General features: G+C 41.0%; 1 protein-coding gene across 3 annotated transcripts; it reads left to right on the top strand.

Annotated features, from left to right (window-relative positions):
- The first annotated feature begins 445 nt into the window (after window positions 1–445).
- On the top strand, window positions 446–10,787 carry LOC114451160 (mucin-2). Of its 3 annotated transcripts, XM_028429734.1 has the most exons (14): window positions 446–596; window positions 1,394–4,357; window positions 4,463–4,578; window positions 4,666–4,733; window positions 4,824–4,863; window positions 4,948–5,000; window positions 5,211–5,329; window positions 5,604–5,666; window positions 5,856–6,024; window positions 6,454–6,615; window positions 6,974–7,068; window positions 9,613–9,830; window positions 9,923–9,972; window positions 10,525–10,787. In XM_028429734.1, the coding sequence occupies exons 1-13, from the start codon at window positions 533–535 to the stop codon at window positions 9,965–9,967; spliced, it is 4,176 nt and encodes a 1,391-aa protein (XP_028285535.1). In that variant the 5' UTR covers window positions 446–532; the 3' UTR covers window positions 9,968–9,972; window positions 10,525–10,787. The 3 variants fall into 3 exon arrangements, with proteins under 3 accessions (XP_028285535.1, XP_028285537.1, XP_028285536.1); XM_028429736.1 differs by lacking the exon at window positions 10,525–10,787 and having other exon boundaries at window positions 1,772–4,357; window positions 9,923–10,513; XM_028429735.1 differs by lacking the exon at window positions 10,525–10,787 and having other exon boundaries at window positions 1,532–4,357; window positions 9,923–10,513.
- Window positions 10,788–19,679: the final 8,892 nt, after the last annotated feature.

The following is a 19,679-nucleotide window of genomic DNA, read 5'->3' as shown; positions in this document are numbered from 1 at the left end:
AAAAGGGTCCCCGTTTGACTATGACAACTGTGGAACCTCCCATAAGCACTATAATGCACTGTATCTTTGTGGCCTCAAAATACTTGTTTTGAGCTAAGAGGAGCATGCCCAAAAAGGGGAAGAAGGTAGGGGAGATAAGGTGTGTGATAACTAAGGATGATTATTGGTCTGGACTACAATGGCCAATTCCACCAGCATGGCACCACTTTGGTTACAACAGCTGCTATGTTACCCACCACAGTACCTCCACACTGTATATAACTGTGGAGATATAACAGAGGTGACTACATGCAATAAACGTCATGTCATGTTCCAATCATTTTATAGTATCATATTGCTCTTATCTCAGTCCAGCTATCTAGGACACTCCTCTACACTTTGACACTAGGTGGGTACTATAACAAAGAGTTCACCCACTAAAATCAGTCATATTACCAAGCAAGTGCTGGTAAAGACATTTGGCCATTTTGTATTCTCAGCATTTGAAACTGAAATTCCTGTTGTACACTGCTGACTGGAATGTAATCTGGAAATGGCGATTTCTTCCTATTTCCTTCTTATCTCTGCTTTACTCATCTGCTTGTATTCTGCTGATGGTAAGTTTCCAGTCATACAAATCTTTTTTTTCTTTGACAGTAATGTGACAAAATGCATACTTTTGAGCGATACAGTTAATTGTATATTCCAAAAAAGGATGTCACTGATTGCTTTTAATTTTTCATAATTGGGTAATCTCATGTGTGTGATAGCCGTTTATGGTCACTTTTCTCCATGTCTGACAAGGGCATGCTTCTCCTTGGTGCATTCTACATGTAGACATTTTAAGCTGCTGCTACAGCAATCCTTTTTAAATGCCGTTTGTGCAGATGTCTCGCAATTTGATATAAAAGCAAGTTAAATCTATTATTCCTCCCTGAAGAAAAAAGCACCAGAAAATTGCGGCCATGATTTTCTTGCACACCACATCACATGCACATTTTTTTTAAATACTTTAATAATCCCAGAGGGAAATTGTTTAAGGCTGCTGCCAAGCCAAGCAGTGTCATACAATGACCAGCAAGGAGCACCACACCAGTGAGTGCACTGGAGGCAGTGCAGGTAAAGTGCCTTGCCCAAGGACACACAACAATGACTAGGGAGGAGTTGGGAGTTGGGATTCCGGTTATTGGACAACCCTGCACTACCACTGAGCCACTGCTGCTCCGTCATATGTGCTCTGATGAAACCATTAAAGGACGTGTAGAATGTAAGACTTTGGTAGACTCTATAGAGTTATTGCTTGTATCTGCTTATATTGCTTATATTGTTATTGTGAATACTGTCGTGAATAAGCCTTTTTTTCCAAGGAGTTATTTAGTTCTCAAAACTGAAATAGATACTTCTGACTCTACAGACAGTATACAACCTGTTGGTACAAGCTCAACAGTTGGGCCAACAGACCCAACGGATTCAGGCACCTCTGACCCTACAGGGACAACATCAACCCCTGAACCAACCACGTCCACTGAAATAGATACTTCTGAGTCTACAGACACAACCACAATATTTGAATCAACCACTGAGACTGACACATCAACTATGCAACCTATTGACACCACTGTTTCAACGGACCCCACAAGTTCTACCGACTCAGGAACATCTGAACCTGTTGGTACAAGCTCAACAGTTGGGCCAACAGACCCAACGGATTCAGGCACCTCTGACCCTACAGGGACAACATCAACCCCTGAACCAACCACGTCCACTGAAGTAGATACTTCTGAGTCTACAGACACAACCACAATATTTGAATCAACCACTGAGACTGACACATCAACTACGCAACCCAGTGACACCACTGTTTCAACGGACCCCACAAGTTCTACCGACTCAGGAACATCTGAACCTGTTGGTACAAGCTCAACAGTTGGGCCAACAGACCCAACGGATTCAGGCACCTCTGACCCTACAGGGACAACATCAACCCCTGAACCAACCACGTCCGCTGAAATAGATACTTCTGACTCTACAGACACAACCACAATATTTGAATCAACCACTGAGACCGACACATCAACTACGCAACCCAGTGACACCACTGTTTCAACGGACCCCACAAGTTCTACCGACTCAGGAACATCGGAAACTGTTGGTACAAGCTCAACAGTTGGGCCAACAGACCCAACTGATTCAGGCACCACTGACCCTACAGGGACAACATCAACCCCTGAACCTACCACGTCCACTGAAATAGATACTTCTGACTCTACAGACACAACCACAATATTTGAATCAACCACTGAGACTGACACATCAACTACGCAACCCAGTGACACCACTGTTTCAACAGACCCCACAAGTTCTACCGACTCAGGAACATCTGAACCTGTTGGTACAAGCTCAGCAGTTGGACCAACAGACCCAACGGATTCAGGCACCTCTGACCCTACAGGGACAACATCAACCCCTGAACCAGCCACGTCCACAGAAATAGATACTTCTGAGTCTACAGACACAACCACAGTATTTGAATCAACCACTGAGACTGACACGTCAACTACGCAACCCAGTGACACCACTGTTTCAACAGACCCCACAAGTTCTACCGACTCAGGAACATCTGAACCTGTTGGTACAAGCTCAACAGTTGGGCCAACAGACCCAACGGATTCAGGCACCTCTGACCCTACAGGGACAACATCAAGCCCTGAACCAACCACGTCCACTGAAATAGATACTTCTGAGTCTACAGACACAACCACAATATTTGAATCAACCACTGAGACCGACACATCAACTACGCAACCTAGTGACACCACTGTTTCAACGGACCCCACAAGTTCTACTGACTCAGGAACATCTGAACCTGTTGGTACAAGCTCAGCAGTTGGGCCAACAGACCCAACGGATTCAGGCACCTCTGACCCTACAGGGACAACATCAACCCCTGAACCAGCCACGTCCACAGAAATAGATACTTCTGAGTCTACAGACACAACCACAGTATTTGAATCAACCACTGAGACTGACACGTCAACTACGCAACCCAGTGACACCACTGTTTCAACAGACCCCACAAGTTCTACCGACTCAGGAACATCTGAACCTGTTGGTACAAGCTCAACAGTTGGGCCAACAGACCCAACGGATTCAGGCACCTCTGACCCTACAGGGACAACATCAAGCCCTGAACCAACCACGTCCACTGAAATAGATACTTCTGAGTCTACAGACACAACCACAATATTTGAATCAACCACTGAGACCGACACATCAACTACACAACCTAGTGACACCACTGTTTCAACGGACCCCACAAGTTCTACTGACTCAGGAACATCTGAACCTGTTGGTACAAGCTCAACAGTTGGGCCAACAGACCCAACTGATTCAGGCACCTCTGACCCTACAGGGACAACATCAACCCCTGAACCAACCACGTCCACTGAAATAGATACTTCTGAGTCTACAGACACAACCACAATATTTGAATCAACCACTGAGACTGACACATCAACTATGCAACCTAGTGACACCACTGTTTCAACGGACCCCACAAGTTCTACCGACTCAGGAACATCTGAACCTGTTGGTACAAGCTCAACAGTTGGGCCAACAGACCCAACGGATTCAGGCACCTCTGACCCTACAGGGACAACATCAACCCCTGAACCAACCACGTCCACTGAAATAGATACTTCTGAGTCTACAGACACAACCACAATATTTGAATCAACCACTGAGACTGACACATCAACTATGCAACCTATTGACACCACTGTTTCAACGGACCCCACAAGTTCTACCGACTCAGGAACATCTGAACCTGTTGGTACAAGCTCAACAGTTGGGCCAACAGACCCAACGGATTCAGGCACCTCTGACCCAACAGGGACAACATCAACCCCTGGACCAACCATGTCCACTGAAATAGATACTTCTGAGTCTACAGACACAACCACAATATTTGAATCAACCACTGAGACCGACACATCAACTACGCAACCCAGTGACACCACTGTTTCAACGGACCCCACAAGTTCTACCGACTCTGGAACATCTGAACCTGTTGGCACAAGCTCAACAGTTGGGCCAACAGACCCAACTGATTCAGGCACCTCTGACCCTACAGGGACAACATCAGTCCCTGAACCCACTATGTCCACTGAAATAGATCCCGAGCCTACTAAGATGACCACAATTTCTGAATCAACCTTACAATCAACAACTCAATCTCCCACAACAACCACAACACAAAGCACAACAACAGTTAAACCAATTGAATGCCAAAATGGTGGTACTTTTAATGGAGTAAATTGCTCATGTCCGTCTGGATTTAGTGGAGAGTTTTGCCAGTTTGCAGAAGCATTGCAACCAGGTACTGTGAACTTCTTGTAAATTCCGTCCAAAAACAAAGTTGATCATGCAAGCAGGTTTCAATGTATTCAGACATGTTTTCTGATGTGTTTCAATTTCTTTGCAGTAACATATAACCAATCGGTGGTGGTCAATGTGGTTATTAATGAAGTATACAATGCACAATATGAAAACCCAGCCTCAACTGAATACAAAGACTTTGTCAGAAACTTCACTCAAAGGGTACAGTAAATGAGAGCACAATATTAGCAATTTTATTCACTGGTGTTCCTCTATCCTCTCTTTAAAACAATATTATTACTGTTTCAGATGGAAACCTATTACAGGTTTACTAAAAGAATTCAAAACTTCCAAGGAGTTGTTGTAATTAATATCAGGTAAGATTGAATACAGTATACAATACAAAAACTTTAACAGTAGTAATTTGTTTGAACCAAATGTACTTTGCTTTTCTCTGATTTTGTTAGGCGTGGAGGCTCTTCGGTCAGATTGTCAGATCACACTGAGGTAAACCAATTCAGCATGCACTTCCTTCTAGATATTGACTTGAAATGGTAACACAGGTCAATAATGGTTCTGTTTTTATTGCAGCTGAAAATATCAGCTGATGACATGGATTCCTACAACACTCCAGGACCAGAAGGGTAATTAGTACTAATGTACAATACTAACATTACTCAATTTAGCATTTTTCAATTTGCATATATTTCATGTAACTGAAATTGTAACTAGTTTGGTACATATTATCTAAATAGTGCTTGCAAACTTATATATTTCCTTATTTATTTTTACCCTCTCAATGTTTTTTTAACTTCTGAAGCATACATGTTTGAATAATGTTCCTTTTGCCTCAGTGTTAGTGTCACTCATGATGTGGTTTTGGTAATACCCAACAACGGCTCCTCAGGCGACATATACAACAGGACTTTTGAGGATGTAAAGGGTGCTGTAAATGCACTTGTTGACTGCACAGGTGAGGCAGAAAAAAACATCAAATTGCTTTATTACATACAAATTTGGCTTAACCCTCTGAAGTGTTTCATGTCATGTGTTGATTCAGTTTGGGCTCATTGTTGACTGCAATATAATGTATTATATCAAACATTTCAAAGCACAGTATGTTTATGGGATTCAGAGGGTTAAACTTGGTTTTTTGTTTTATCAGAAAGTGTTGATGGATATTTTTGCTCTTTTATGTATTTATTTTACACAATCTATTTATATTTCTTTTGTTGTTTTTTTTTCAGTTGATTGTCCATACAATGTCACAACTGAGCCGACATTGAATGCAACAGAGCCAGACACTGAATGTAAGTATTAATGCAGTGTGTTGGTGTATGTACTGAGCTAAATTAGTCTGTCACTTTTATTTCACACATTTACCAAAATAATAAGTTAAAAGAGAAAACTTAATGTAGCAAATACAGAGGTTTTTTTCTTTGTGTAAGTACATTTTTAGCAAAACAAAAGTTGACTTGGATGTCTTTGTCTCTCATTAGCTGTATGCCAACAAGTGGGTGATCCAGTACTTGCTCAATACTATCAAGCTGTAGCTGTAGATGGGAGCTACGTTTGTTTGACTGCATGTAGCCTTCGTCATTCATCTCCCAGAATATGTTTCAATAAGGGAATCTGCAGGGTTTACCTGGGCACCGGGCCTATTTGTGAGTAAGTACCTCATTTTGTGACTTTGATCACCTATTTTATTTTATTTTATTTTATTTTATTTTACTGAACAGAACCAGTGTTTTTGTCTATGACTGCATCTAGTCTAGTATGCAGCAGGTTCTAACTGGTAGCTTGAAGTTGAGGTAATATAATATAACTATTCCAGACTTTGGTGCCCCCTGATGGTGGAATTAAAAAAAAAACAGATGCATTTTGGAGTGAAGTTATCTTTAATTGTCATCTGTCTGTGGAAATATTTGCTAAAGATAATAGAATCATCTTTTCACCAAATGTTGTAAAATGTGCTACCAGCAATTGATTAACACAGTTTAATTCAGTTTTAATTGCAATCTAAACGATTTCTTTTATTTTATCTTTAATTTAAAATGATTGAGTTTATTCACACACCATTGACTTTGATCTTTTCAGGTGTCAAGGAATTGATTCCATTTGGTACTTGGGTGATAGCTGTGCTTACCCTATACAGAAGACCGCATTTTATGCAGGACTAAGTGCCACGCTCGCATTCTTGTTGGTGACTGTAGGAGCCATGGCTGCATACGTGCTCATCAACAAACAAAGACAAACACAGTAAGCCGTAAAGTCTTTTCACATATATATTGATTTTTCACATTAATATTTCATGGCAAATTGATGACAGAGATTTACTTAATGCAGACAGACATTAGTACTTCAGGCCTATTAGTAAAGTGTGAACAGGAGTTTCTAAGCTAAATGATGTTTTTTCTTGTAAACCACTCAGAGATTTGTGGCATATGACGGTTAAAATGTTAGGGCTAAAATCATATGGAGAAAGTTTGGGGCAGTTTGTTGGCAGATACTCTTACCACAAATTAAAATCAGTTTCTTTACAGCCAAGTATGATGTCTGTGATGTTTTTGTAATGAAAGCTGAGTGAAATATATATTTTTTTTATTTTTTTCTGTAGCAAGAAAGACATTAAAGAGAAACTGGTGAACCAGTGGCTAAATGAAGACTTTGAGTGGTCAAGATCCGGTTCCTCAAATAACATATATAAGGCTGGTAAGTTTATGTATTATAAATACCCTGGCAGGGTATGGGTATGAGCATAGATAAAAGAAAATATATGTTAAGATGACTAAATAACCAGGAGACAAGTTTGCTATCTGAACTTAAGTAAATTAATAAATACCTTTTATATTTTTGCACATCTGATCCTGGCACCCAGCGTCTGTTTTGTACATGCCCTCATTTGCTTTTTATTTTAGTACCCTATGTTTATACCCTTATGCAAATCTTATCTTATCAAATGTTGCTACTGGATACCTGAATTTTCCCTTGGGGATCAATATCTATTTATCTACCTCATCTAACCCTCCTGTTATGTTTGTTTCTTAGTAACAGCAATAATGTGTAAGGTCAATTTCAACCGAAGCATGTTTTTTTTTACAATTCACTTTTTTATTGTCTTTCTTCTTTAACAAATGAACAATAACAGAGGCAGCAACAACAAAACAAATGGTAAAAAAAATAGATTAAATAAAATAAATAAATAAATTATACAGGGCAAGCAACTCAATCATACAGTATTGCTCAGATCACTATAGTTAAAAAGAAAACAAAAAAGGGGGGGGATACAATGGCAAACCTTATGTACAGTATTTCTCCCTGTTGCTTCCATATAATCTTCTGCACTAATTAGCTGGTTGACATCAAATCCATGTAGGGGCCCCACATTTTTACAAAAACATTCTGCCTGTTGTTCAGTTTAAAAATTAATTTTTCATAGCTAGCTATTTCATTTCACCCAGCCACTCATTAAAGGGGATGGTATTTCTTCCAATGCATAAGAACAATCCTGCACCCTGTGATGAGTGCTAGTCCGCACCACTGAGTTTAATGGATTGATAGTTTAACCCCCTCAGTAATTAGGCCAAGTATGCATAGGGCCGGACTTTTCTGTAGTTCTGTTCTCAGAGTTTTGTTAAGAAATACTATTATGTCTTCCCAAAGTCATTTTACACTCATACAGCATAGGTATGAACGTGCCTCGGTCATGTTTCCATCTCCAGCACATTCTCGCAACTTCAGTCTTGCCATCTTCAAGGGAGTCCAGTAGTTCCTGTGAATGATCCTATATGTGATCAATCGAGTCTGTACTTCCCTTGATGTCCTATGCCAAGAACTGATAATATCCTACCATCTATCATTCGATATCTCTTCCCTCAAATCCTCCTGCCAAATTCTCCTAAGCCCCTCTGATTTTGGTGGGTAAAACTGCCTCATAGTGCTATAAAGTCTTGATGCCCTTCCCTTAGCTAGCCCACTCCTCTTGAATATTTCCTGTATCACCGTATGGGACACCAGAGGGTACTTCTTTAAACTATCTGTTATGCAACTCCTCAGACGAAGGTACTTCCAAAAATCATTATTGGGGAATTTATATTTGTCCCTTATCTGTTCAAATGGCATAATTTTCCCATCCTCAAAAACATCTTCAATAAAAATAATTCCTGCCTCTGGCCATATTTTCCAAAAGACTGTTCTCTACCCTATCTTCAATAGATTATTATGCCACAGTGAAGATTTTTTACTAAAGCAATGAAGTGACTCTGTGACTCGATGCGAAACACTCCAAGTTTCCCTTGCAAACATCAACATTGGCTTTCTAAAAGGTATTTCTCCCCCAGTTTGTGAGATAAAGGCCTGTATAGGGAAAGGTTCCCCAAGATCCTTTTTTTAATTAAGACCCAGGTGGGCACTTGGTCCTCCATAGAATATATTTTAGACAGCTGACTAAGTGAAAAGGCATAGTGGTACCAGTCCATTCTTGGTAAATTGAGACCCCCATCCTCTCTAGCAGCGCATAGTTTAGTTCTATTAAAAGAGGGTCTTTTGTTTGCCCACAAAAAGGTATTTATTGTTTTATTAAGTCTTGTTAACAGTGGGGAAGGGAAGCTTAATGGTAAAAGATATGTGACATAATTAATTTGTGGGACCGTTATCATTTTTAAAACATTTGTTTTACCCAATAAGGACAATCTTAATTTACTCCAGTTTTGTAAATTACTCTCAATTTTCTGTATAATAGGTAAGAGATTTTCAGTCATTATATCCTTTAGATCAGGGGTAATTTTTAACCGGAGCATGTTTAATTATCCAAAAGTGTCACAAACTTCCAAATTTCCAATAAACATTCTTTATATCTCATTATCAACTCCAGGGTTTTAACCATTTCAATCAATATTTAGTGTAATGGTGTTCCGCCGCTGTATCAATGTGGTGTGAATAAATAGCCTAATGCAGTTCGATATAAAGCGCTTATGATCTACTGAGCAATTTCCCCACCTCCTGTCGTCTCTACACCACTGGGGTAGATGGATGGGATGGGTCTGGGTGGATGCGCCCTTGTGAGCTCATGGTTTCTTCCTGTTAAAAGGTTTTCTTTTCCACTGTCTGCTTGCTGATTGTTCAGGCTCTCTCTTGCACAGTTCCTTTTTGTGTGGACATAAGACATTCACAGTCAGAAGAAAAGAGACGAATAACAACTTTTACAGAAGTTATATTCTTGTCTCTCCTAACCTCTCATTGTTATGCTGCTTGTAGGAGATCACAAAAACCCCTCATTCATGAAAGAAGCAACTCCTGCCTACAGTGAGGATCCATGTTTTTACAACAGACCTGCACCTGCCTACCAACTGACCGAACCACCTCAACAGAACCCATTTCCTCCAGTACAAAGATACAACGCTCCATTTTCTCACAGTGATTACTCACAGTCTGGTGGTCCAGCCTTACCCCTAAGAGACTTACCCAGTCAGCCGGTCAGTACACATTTGCAGAAGAGGGGGGTGTCTTCACAGTTTGAGAACAGCTTTTTCTCATAATTGCAGCTTTGTGTTTTTATCTTCCACAGTTGAGAATCAGCAGACCTCAGATCAGGACATCCTGGGATGTGTGAATCATGTACTGAATACTGATTTTAAAACATTTTCTCTTATGACTTTTTGCTGCCTTCTAAACTATTTATAACTATTGTTGTTTATTGCTTGATGTATTTATTCTTCTTAAACTGATCAGTGCTAAAAAAAAAAGATGGACACACCTTCTCAACCAAAAGATGCTCATTATTTTTTAACAAATGGTGAAGATGTTGAACAAACCATTCCATTTCAATCATGCACCTCTACAGTAGTGCATTCTAATCCCAAATTATTTCTCAATAGCTTAGTTATTAGACTGTATGAGATTAATATCAGTATTTGTATTGGTATCTTTATCAGACAAAATATCCTCTACAACAGTGTGTGACCATCTTACACTGCTCTCTTCATGAAATTTCTACACTTAGTTTCTACAATTTGTTTGTAACTTGATTGTATGGCAGATTGACAAGCACCTTTATGCTGAAATGTGGCAGATTTCTGTTTCCTTATCTGTCTAAAGCAACTTTGAGTTCCTTAAAGCAATGCAGAAAAAATAATATGCCTCATGTTTAGTTTGCTTTTTCTCTGTCAGCCTGTGAAGATGCAGATCTGAGGCCGAGGGAGACGAGGAAGAAGTGTGGGCTACATTTAAAGACTCAACCAAGTTAGATTTTGCACCTGTAGTTTGTCTCACTGTATGGATGGATGCACTTCTTGTCATTTCTTGTGAAGAACTGGTTTTAAAAAAGTTAAAAAGTTAATTAAAACTAATTTTAAGGGTATTGTTTTGCTAGACAAACTTTGTGTGTAGCATTGAGCAAATGAAATGTTGATAAATAAAGGTTTACAATCTAAGGTCAGGTGTCATCAGTTGTACTTGTCCACCTGCAGCTCTGATTTCTAGTATGGCAACATAGCAAAGTTTATTAGACAACCAACCAGCTGACAACCCAGGGTCAAGGCCAAAAAAAAATTTTCCCTGAGGGACCTTCCCAAAGGGATTAATAAAGTATATTCTATTCTATTCTACCGCTCAGCTGCTTCATTAAAAACACATTAACTAAAAATGTAAAAACACAGAGTAACACTTAAGATTAATAATCTCATAGAAACAGTGTCAGTCTCATGTCCTCTCACAGTCCATCAAGCACGGAAGTTAAGGTACCGGTATATTAATCAAAATAACCTTATATAAGGGGCAACAGTGGCTCAGTGGGATAGCATGGTTGTCCAATAACCGGAAGGTTGGTGGTTTTTCTTGTTGTGTGTCCTTGGGCAAGACACTTCACTCTAGCCTGTGGCGCGCCACAATTTCCCTCTGGGATTACTAAAGTATCTAAAATAAATTAAAAAAATAAATAAATGCACACTAGCTTTAAATGAGGCACAGGCTGAGGAGGAGTGGCAGCAATCTACCACTCCAGTCTTTAGATTCATCCTAAACCTAAATCTACACATAGTTCTTTTGAGAGTCTCACTCAGCCTGTCTCACAAAGCTGAAAGTCAGTAAAGCCTTGTTGTAGTGTATTGTCCATGTGCTGCTGCTTATTCAGAGTTCCTGCTCGGGTTTTCAGACTTCTTATCAGGTTAAGTGCTCAGTACAGATAAAGTCATTATAGTGGGGGACTTTAACATTCAAATTGAAGTTGACTCATGGCATCAGACCTTGGACTTGTCTCTGTACTTGTTCTACTGGATCTCAGTGCTGCCCTTGACACTATAAATAACAACATTTTATTACACAGATTAGAACATGAGATTAGGATTACAGGGACAGCACCAGGCTGGTTTAAATCATATTTATCTGACAGATTTCACTTAATTCAAGTTAATGATGTTTACAGCACTCACTTACACATGTTCACACACTGGCCTGGCCTATAAGAGCTAGACACATCCTGCAACACTACCCCCACCATGGATTGGCAATTAGCACTAATTGGTACACAATCTCTATATCTGTAAACTCAAAATTAAAAAAAATAAAATGAAGAGATAGCTGTGTCCAGCATATTACAGGAAGCAAATTATACTATAACTACAAGTGCCTGATAAACCTAGTTAATTTAGCAGCAAACATGAGTGAAAAATTGTCTATTATTAAACAAAAGAGTACTTTACACTTTAATCAGAATCATTTGCCTTGGTAATTAGTGCGAGTCCACCAAGCACCAACACCCACACCTTGGCGACAGGATGTAATGCTAACTGACTGCTCTTGTAATCATGATACATACATTCAAATGAAAAAAGTAGTATATGAAAGCATTGTCTCTTTAGCTTTTGTTCTCTTTTTGAGTTTTTTTTAACAATAAACTATGAAAAGGTGCTTCTTTTTAGCAAATGCCTAAAACATTGTAAACAAGACTAGAGTCTGATGTAAACTGTTAAATCTCTAGTGCAACTAAGAACAATTATAACTTAGTGACCCAGTCACTGTACTAGTTTGGTCCTCTGTGCTGACAGGCAGGCCTTGAAACACGCGGAGCTTGTTGTTGTTGTGGCTCTCCCACCTCACCGCCACCATGGTCAAGTATCACACGTAAGACACTGTTTCGGCTTCCTTGACAACATCAACAACCTTATACCTCATATTTGTTCAGTAATGTATGTTTGCCGCATGTTTGTTCCTCTCTCTCTGTCTCTGTCCTGTCTACCTCTTCTTATCCTCCGCTGGTGAAAATCCACCACCAGCTCTTTAATCTTTTTTTTCCACATTGATCTGGAGTCTGCAATGTCCTGGATGAGTCCTCTAGATTGTGTTTTGTCCCCATCTGTGAAGAAGCTGACAACAGCAGACTCATCAGAGAACTTTGGCACACTTATAATAATAGTGTTTGAAGTCCACAGTGTAAAATATTAACAGACAGGATGTTTCCATGTGGAGCTCCTGCGATGCAGACAGCACTGCACACTGAAGGGCTCAAAGCTGTGTGTATTATACTTTACAACCACAGAGGGTCACTGCAGCTTTGTTTTAAAGGAATTTCCCATCACTACAGTGGAGCTATAACAATACTTCTTCACAGTGACTGAAGCCCCCTGGCTCCCCACCAGGGAGCCCCCTTTCACTTTATTGTAAACTGCTCAGCATTATGACGTACTAATAAACAGCAGCAAACAGAGAATTAGCTACTGGACATAATACGGGGTGTACCCTGCCCTTTATCTGTAGATAGCTGGGATAGGCTCCAGCCCCCGGTGACCCTGCAATGCAGGACAAAGCTGGTTCGGATGATGGGTAGATGGATGGATGGATGGACACAATACAGCTCTTACCTGCAGCCAAGTGCAGTGTCATGAATATATTGTGTGGGAATGTTATTTATGTCATCAGCTCAACTCTACTGCCTGTTATGTCTCTCAAATATGACACAAATCAGAATCATAAAGAAAAAAACTTTATTGATACCAGGGGAAAATTATAAGTGTATTGGAAAATTGTGTGGGATTACTCTACTGCAACCCCCAAGAAAACATAGATATGTAAATTGAAAAATAAACAAATAAACAAGTAAACATGACAACTGTCATGTTGTGATTGAGGGAGTAAGCAGTCATAGAAAGAAAAAACAAATTATACAGTAGGTATGAGAGGGAAGGAGAAAGAGGAGGAGGACCGAAGAGATTAATGTGTTATGCCCAGTCAGTGCTGCTGCAGTTGCAATTAGATAATAGGTCTGCATCAGCAGCACACACAGCCTGCTGTACACCATTAGAGATTAGCCTGAGACAGCTGTTTCACTGCCTGCTGGATATAGACCAGTTCTTGGCCACTTTCTTTTTTATATATTTCATTTGTACACCTGTCTGTTCCTGTAGAAATGCATCTGAGATTAAGCAGCATATATTGGATATATTTAGCAACAGTGATCATGTCTGGTTTGGACACATTGGATACAGGAAAAACACATCACACTGAGCATCTAAATCATCCTATGCTGGTCCATTTTGTTTACACTCATCGTCAGAATTATACAGTAAAATGTATCTGTTCTTATGGTTTGTGTGATGTGTGAAGGAAACCAGTGGAACATTTGAACTGGTTGTGGGCTCTAAAAGACATGTAGTTGATGTAGATTTACTGATGCTGGTGGTCAGGTCGGGGAGGTTCACTTCACCATGACAATGAAGGCCATCGTCTGAACCTTAGAGTGCATTGTAGGGATGAGTAGCTCAAACTCTTGACTTCCTCCTATGGCCACATGTATGGACATCTGACCATATCACCTTAAAGGCTCCTAATTAAGCTCTGGCAAATGGGCAGGTCATCAAAGGGAACCTGGAAGCATTGGAGCCATGCGTTTACGTCACTAGGGGGCCCATACCAAGAGTGGTGAAAGTCTTATATGCTGGCATGATGCTGTCCTCAGGGACACAGACTAAATGGATCAGATTAGCCAGAACACAGTCAGCAGCCCCAAAGTCACTGACACTTGTTACCTGTCAAGTTAATGCTCTGGTGTCTATGACCAACAATGAGATCCCACTCTGTATGGTTAACAAACTGGAAAGAGTAGTCCGCTTATTTGCCATTGCTTGGCCCTTCCATAACAACCAGTGTTGCTGAGTCTTTATCTAAGACCTGTTTTGGCCAACTATGTGGGGCATGACACTGGAAGTTATTGGTGGACTTGAACCAGCGACAGTGAAAGACATCATGTAGACCCCAAAACATCAGCTCTAGCAACAAGTCAGAGGCGAGGGGTTTCCTTGGAACCCAGATGTTGTGGATAAGCTTGCTGGAGGTGTTGCAGCCCTCCCATCAAACCCGTAGAAGAATGGTGTCTAATGATCTAATGATCTCAATGGGTCTCTAACCTCCCTCCACACCCCTCCCAAAATACCAACAATGGCACTTTCCTGGAAACCATCATTTCAGGTACATGTAGGATACAAGGCATTGTTTGACTTTGTCTTAAAGCAGAATGAACATATATTATGACACAAGTTAAAGGTAGGGTAGGAGATTTCCTTCTGATGCACTTTTTGTTAAATTGGTGTAACTTCAATGTCTTTGATTGCCTGTCTTAGATTTGACTATGTGTTTGCCATATTTGATTTTTCATTCGACCACAGCTACTGTGTCCAGTACCTTTAAGTGTGTCTGCCCACTCCCGCCCAAGGCAATGTTTCTTCTACCTGTTCCTGTGAGATTTCTGTTAGGTAGTCCTCCCCCATGGCCTCTTTAAACTCTTACCAGGTCTGAGTTTTTGCCTCCACAACTGCCCGAGCTGCAGCACGCTTGGCCTGCCAATACCTGTCAGCTGCTTCAGGAGTTCCACAAGCCAACTAGGACCAATTGGACTCCTTCTTCATACCTGACTTCCAGTGTCCACCACTGGGTCTGGGGATTGGACCACCACGACAGGCACTGGATGCTTTGTGGCCACAACTTCGGACAGCTGCATCGACAGCGGAGGCAGAGAACATGGTCCACTCAGATTTAATGATGCCCACCTCCTTCGGAATCCGGTTGAAGCTCTCCTGGAGGGGGAAGTTGAAGAGTTCTTTGGTAGAGGGTTCGGCCAAATGTTCCCAACAGACCCCACAATACATTTGGGCCTGCCTCCTCCGCCAATGGAGCCAACTTACCGCTAGGTGGTGATCAGTTGACAGCTTAGCCCCTCTCTCCTCAAGTGTCCAAGACACAACCGTGGGGCAGTTCCATCCATCCATCCTCTATTAACCCACTTCTCCCGCAGTGCAGGGTCACGGGGGGCTGAAGCTAGCTTTGGGTGAGAGGCGGGGTACACCCTGGACAGGTCACCAGTCCATCGCAGGGCAACAGAGAGACAACCATGCACACTCACATGCACACCTACGGGCAATTTAGAGTCACCAATTAACCTAGCAAGTACCCGTAGAGAACCCATGCAGGCACAGGAAGAACGTGCAAACCCCACACAGAAAGGCCCCAGTCAGAATCGAACCAGGAATCTTCTTCCTGTGAGGCGACAGTCTAAGCAGGAAGAAGATTCCCGGTTCACTCATAGTTAGGTAGGCATTAAAAGCACAATGGTAAGTTTAGGTAAAGATAGTGGTTTAAGTCTGAACAAATCTTTTTCCATTTTTTTTTGCTAGCAAGTCCCACCAACAACACATTTTACATGTACTACATTAATCAGAGAAAGACCCTATCTCAGACTGAAATAGGGTATTGTGGGCTGCTAAGGGCAACATTTCCCAGCTTAGGATGAAAAAAGTATATCTATTCTATTCTTAAGAATTTATGAAGGATAAGATAGCCGTTGCTTGCAGCTGCTGCGATACACACACACACTGAGACAGTGTATAAATATATAGACAGACAGACAGACTGATAGATAGATAGATAGAAACCTTGAACAGGACCTGGCTCATGAGGAGAACCTACTTGCTGATAGTCGGCCAGGTAGAGGAGGAGAAGAAGAGGTAGACAGGACAGAGAGGATGAGAGAGAGAGAGAGAGAGAGAGAGAGAGAAGGAGAGAGGGAGGAACAAACATGCACAAACATTATACATTACAGAGAACAAACATGACAGGTTGTTATAATTGCAATGCTGAAAAACTATGTATTTGTTTTTTAGCTATGTTGTTCAGGTTAGGTAAGCAGGTAGATAGGGTGTTGTGTGTAGCAGCACTATTAAATGGTGTCTGCACTTTTAGAGCAGGCCATATTGATTATGTAATATACAACCAATGGTGCTGCAGTGACTCCTTAATTCTCTGAAAGCTGTTTGCCATTATGCTGAGACAGAAACTGTAATGGAAAGAGGGAGAGAGGGAGGGAGGGCATAAAGAAGAAAAGCACGACAGAATTAGATTAATTTAACAGGGAGGAGAAACAGCTGCAAAATTTTGTGTGTGGTGTGTGTGTGCTATGCCTTGAAAAATAGAAGAGCACTTATTTGGTGAAATCCCTAGGTGAAGGCATTTGTGTCCAATGGGTAAAAGGCAAAACAAATACCATCTACTACACATTTTGATTACACATTTTTGTAGGCAAAATGCTTTCAGTCATAGATATCAAAACACCTGATTACAGTTATCTCCTCACAAGAGTTACTATGGCAACTTCCATTGCCCTTTATTTAACCAGGAATTCCCAGTGAAATTAATGATCTAATTTTTAAGAGCATTATGTTTAGACATTAACCATTAGAACCTGAAGGAAACATTGTGCATCCAAGTTAGCCTTGGATTATTTTCTACTGAAATGCCAAGAGTTGGTGTGTTTTTTATTTTCCATTGTTTTTCCAGTTTCTGCCATCTGTAATTGACTGCTGACCTTTCCAAAGTCCTTGACAGTTAGGATTGGCTCCAGCCCCTCTGTGACCCTGTACAGGATAAAGTGGGTTAAGAGAATGGTTGGCTAGATAGATGATGATGATGATGATAACAAGCAAGTGAATGAGCTGAGCTCTCTTTAATCTGAGCTAACACAAATGACAGAAGACAACATCATGCTGACAGTTTGTCTTACTAGGCTGTAACCAAGCTTTCATTTGTCAAAGCACCTCGTTTGTTGATTACAATGGACTCTGCTGTTAGCTGGGGGTAACAAATTAATACTAGCAGTGATGATTATAAGGTTGACCTCTCATGTAGAAGGCAGCTTTACAGGAAGTAGGCAGTACTGAGAAGGTCATGGGCATGCTATTATTGGACAAGAATAGATTCGATCATGAAACAGAACAACATTGTGAAGTGATGGGGAAGCTTAGAACTTTAAGTCTGTAATGACATGTATTGACTTTATTATTGTTATTATTATAATACATCATCATAATCATCATCATTATCATTATTATAATATCACAACAAACAAATAACATTTTAGCGCAGCTCCAGACTCCTAAGAAGGCCTTCTTCACATCAATGCCACAATGATTCAAAAGAGACACTAGAACCCTGGTGTAGTCTGGTTGGGGTCACGCTCTCCTGTCTGCATTTTAAGTTGACAGGAGGGGTAGTTCCTATAGTCATCAAGTTTAATTTGGGTATTTTTGTATTCCAACACCAAACATCATCCCAAAGTGATTGTATATATATGTTGATGAGGTTGTTTTTAAGCCATCCAGGTCATTTTAATTGAAGAGTTTGAAGCAAAGCAACTAGACTTGGACATTTCACTGCTTATCCAAGCAGCTTCATCTACTGTCAAGGCCACAGAGCAGAGATTCTTGCAGCACAGGGCTCAGACTGGAAAAGAGCTCCTCAGTTCCTCAGGTCCGGACTAAGCAGTCCATGTACTCCCGGATAACAAAGGACACCCCTTTGAGGACGCAAAAGTACATTTTAGATAGAGAGGATGTTGCTCTACTGATATGAGGATGAGAATTCTCTGTAGGAGGAGTGTCCATGTAGGAGTGGCCAGATGGAGAGCAAGGGGCTGGACTGACAGATGGTGTGTGCTTGCTGTGCAGCAAGGGGAAGCAGTAAGTGCTGTGGACCATAGTTTATAGTTTGAGGGTTCTTCGCTGTATCCTAGCTGTTCCTAGCACTGCGCTCTTCTGGACTGAGAGTTCTGTTGTTGTTCCTGGGATCTGTTGGAGCCACTCTCCGAGTTTGGGGGTCACAGCCCAGAGGGTTCCAATTACCACAGGGACCACTGTTACCTTCACCTTCCACATCTTTTCTAGCTCTTCTTTAAGCCCTTGGTATTTCTTCAGTTTCTCATGTTCCTTCTTCCGTATGTTGCCATCACTTGGGATTGCTACATCTACCATTACAGCTTTCCACTGCTGTTTGTCCACTACTATGTCCGGTTGGTTAGCCATCACCATTTTGTCGGTCTGTATCTGGAAGTCCCACAGGATCTTAGCTTGGTCATTCTCAATCACCTTTGGAGGTGTGTCCCATCTTGACCTTGGGAACTCCAGGCCATACTTGGCACAGCTGTTCCTGTACACTATGCCTGCCACTTGGTTATGCCGTTCCATGTACGCCCTGCCTGATAGCAACCCTGCTGTGCTGGATTGTCTCAGGAGTGTGTTTGCACAGTCTGCACCTGGGGTCCTGTCTGGTGTGGTAGACCCTAGCCTCTATTGATCTTGTGCTCAAGGCCTGTTCCTGTGCTGCTATGATTTGTGCCTCTGTGCTGTCTTTCAGTCCAGCTTTTTCCAGCCACTGGTAGGACTTCTCGATGTCAGCCACTTCCTGTATCTGTCGGTGGTACATTCCGTGGAGGGGCTTGTCCTGCCATGATGGTTCTTGCACCTCTTCCTCTGCATCAGGCTTCTGTTGCCTTAGGTATTCACTAAGTATTTCATTGCTTGGGGCCATCTTTCTGATGTACTTGTGGATTTTTGCTGTTTCATCTTGGATCGTGGCTCTGATGCTCACCAGTCCCCAGCCTCCTTCCTTCCTCTTAGTGTACAGCCTCAGGATGCTGGATTTGGGGTGAAGTGCTCCATGCATTGTGAAGAGCTCCCTTGTCTTCACATCAGTGGCTTCTATGGCCTCTTTTGGCCAGTTTATTATGCCAGCGGGGTATCTGATATATATATATATATATATATATATATATATATATATATATATATATATATATATATATATATATATATATATATTATATTATATTATATTATATATGTATTATAGCTGTGTAGGCTACTATCTTTACTTCAAGCAGGTGAGCTATCACAAAGAGTTAAATTGTTACATTTTTAGCCTATAAATGTAATCTTAGGTGTGGTGGGGCACTTTCCTAACATCTTTTCCAAGAGTTTAAATTGAGGCAACTGGACTCTTCATGTAAT

The sequence above is a fragment of the Parambassis ranga genome, chromosome 18 (assembly GCF_900634625.1).
Source record: "Parambassis ranga chromosome 18, fParRan2.1, whole genome shotgun sequence".
In the NCBI taxonomy this organism is placed as follows: Eukaryota; Metazoa; Chordata; class Actinopteri; family Ambassidae; genus Parambassis; species Parambassis ranga.
The sequence above is the reverse complement of the archived record's forward strand: the minus strand, read 5'-3'. Positions and strand labels throughout refer to the sequence as shown.

What these genes read in the sequence shown, in the direction of transcription:
- LOC114451160 (XM_028429734.1), top strand. Translation starts at nt 533, where the DNA reads ATGGCGATTTCTTCCTATTTCCTTCTTATCTCTGCTTTACTCATCTGC. An exon ending in TCAGAAACTTCACTCAAAGG is followed by an intron (nt 4,579 to 4,665) that starts GTACAGTAAATG and finishes TTACTGTTTCAG; the next exon opens with ATGGAAACCTATTACAGGTT. An exon ending in AACAGAGCCAGACACTGAAT is followed by an intron (nt 5,667 to 5,855) that starts GTAAGTATTAAT and finishes GTCTCTCATTAG; the next exon opens with CTGTATGCCAACAAGTGGGT.